Raw genomic sequence first — 2,153 nt, 5'->3', positions numbered from 1 at the left:
CCCCCCCCCCCCCCCCCCCCCCCAAAAAAAAGGTAATAATAAATAATAATAAAAAAGAAATGGGGAGGGGGGAGTGTACCATTGCAGTCTTTTAATGGCTCAGCAAAATGTCGGAAGAAGGCACTGCGACGACATTGTTGTCTGGACTGCAATAATTAGAAAGAGGAGACAACAAAAGGGTAAAGCATTCTCCTAAAGAAGGCAACAAAAAGAAAATAAAAACACCATCTCAACTGTCAACTAACATAAAGTAAAAAAATGAAATTAAGATGTTTAATATCAAGAGCACGACAAATGCTAAATTTTGCTTCTCATCTGAAGTAAGTTGAAATCTCCAAAATTATCTTGTCTATTTCCAAATAAATAGCTTTAAAAAGAAATAAGGGAAGGGAAAAGGCAAACTTAAAACACCTCTGCAATTATATTATTTGTTTATTAATTAAAAAAAATACAGTTTTAAAAAAGAACTCGAACATATTTCGATTTAATTGTAAAGATAATACCTGACAATATTGAACAATACCATATAGATTCTCCAATCCAGAATTCTCATAAAATACCATTGAACTCTGCAAGGATGACAGTATAGACTACTAAATCTTCAGGAAGTTGAATAGTACACATAGGCTCATGCCAATGCCTCGAAAACTACTTACTTGTCTTGGGACATCACCAGGCCTATAGTAAAGTAGGCATTCGGATGGAAGCCCATCCCGTCCAGCTCGTCCACTTTCCTGCGACACAAGAAGTTACAAAGGGAGAGAATTGAATGAAATGTATGTTTAGTTAGAGAAGGACCTGATAGTATGTTTCCATTGATTTGCTCAGACTGTGATGGATGACGAATCTGACTACAAGCAGTAACCGAGAAATGGGTTTCAGAGTATGTCGATGTTCAGATAAATTTAACAAAGAAAAAAAAAACTACTGCATTTTAAAAATTAAAATTAAAACATACATACACACACCCATTGACCTTACTATTCTCTCATTTTTCTCCCTTCTATTTTCATTTTCCTCTATGTTTTCCCCATCTTTCCTTTACCAATTTCAAAGATGAGGAAAATTAAACCGTGCTCATCCTTTTTGTCCCGATTTTCAAGACATGCAATGTAACGGCCCAAACCCACCGCTAGAAGATATTGTCCTCTTTGGGCTTTCCCTTTTGGGCTTTCCCTCAAGGCTTTAAAATGCGTCTACTAGGAAAAGGTTTCCACACCCTTATAAAGGGTCGTTCTCCTCCCCAACCAATGTGGGATATCACAATCCAGCCCCCTTCAGGGCCCAGCGCCTCACTGGCACTCGTTCCTTTCTCCAATCGATGTGGGACCACCACCAAATCCACCCCCCTTCGGGGCCCAGCGTCCTTACTGGCACACCGCCTCGTGTCTACCCCCTTCGGGGAACCGCCTCCTCGCTGGCACATCGCCCGGTGTCTGGCTCTGATACCATTTGTAACGGCCCAAGCCCACTGCTAACAGATATTATCCTCTTTGGGCTCCTTTTGGGCTTCCCCTCAAGGCTTTAACACGTGTCTGTTAGGGAAAGGTTTCCACACCCTTATAAAGTGTGTTTCGTTCTCCTCCCCAACCAATGTGGGATATTACATGCAACATGAAGTATAATCCAAGTACAAAATGGATCCCCTATTTTGCACAAATTTCAACCACTAGATTTTAAAAATGACCAAACAAGTATTATCACTTAGAGGCTATCCAAAAATAAAAGATGGGCCCTAATCAAACACATAAATCACGAGCTAACATTATCAGCAAAAAAAATTCGGCTGAAAAATAAAAAGAGGAAGAAGTTCTGCAACATTGTTAAAACCATAAATTAGCAAGAAACTAACCATCTGGTTTGTTGATTCCCATACCAAAGGCTACCTGAAATGCCAAAGCACTTCAAGCTATTAGATCAGTTAACCAATGCAATGCTTATACGTACCAAGATGCTAGAAAATCAAAAATTGCAGGACGATTGAACGTTCACTCTTTACATGATCTCAAAGGGTCACCTAAACTGGGTTCCTGAATTTCCTCTTTTTCAATGTTGTGCCCAGTAGCTGTTTCTTAGCATTGGGGATAGGAACATTTGGTATGCATTAATTAAGTGTGTGTGTATGTGTGTGTGTGGGGGGGGGGGGGGGGGGG

The 2,153-nt window shown here is 40.1% G+C and overlaps 1 protein-coding gene across 3 annotated transcripts in view; it reads right to left on the bottom strand.

Annotated features, from left to right (window-relative positions):
• LOC111464077 (mediator of RNA polymerase II transcription subunit 34) overlaps positions 1 to 2,153 on the bottom strand; it is a 12,979-nt gene that overhangs the window by 4,615 nt on the left and 6,211 nt on the right. For 2 of the 3 annotated variants that reach the window (XM_023108148.1, XM_023108150.1), the window contains 5 exons: positions 1,853 to 1,886; positions 799 to 851; positions 657 to 734; positions 504 to 569; positions 80 to 146 (listed from right to left, as the gene is read on the bottom strand). In XM_023108148.1, coding sequence (XP_022963916.1) covers positions 80 to 146; positions 504 to 569; positions 657 to 734; positions 799 to 851; positions 1,853 to 1,886 — 298 coding nt within the window. The remainder of the gene's footprint in view (positions 1 to 79; positions 147 to 503; positions 570 to 656; positions 735 to 798; positions 852 to 1,852; positions 1,887 to 2,153) is intronic. The other variant, XM_023108149.1, reaches the window with a different exon arrangement.

The sequence above is a fragment of the Cucurbita moschata genome, unplaced genomic scaffold, assembly GCF_002738365.1.
Source record: "Cucurbita moschata cultivar Rifu unplaced genomic scaffold, Cmos_1.0 Cmo_Scf00029, whole genome shotgun sequence".
In the NCBI taxonomy this organism is placed as follows: domain Eukaryota; kingdom Viridiplantae; phylum Streptophyta; class Magnoliopsida; order Cucurbitales; family Cucurbitaceae; genus Cucurbita; species Cucurbita moschata.
Note: the sequence above shows the minus strand (reverse complement) of the source record. Positions and strands in the feature narration are given on the sequence as shown.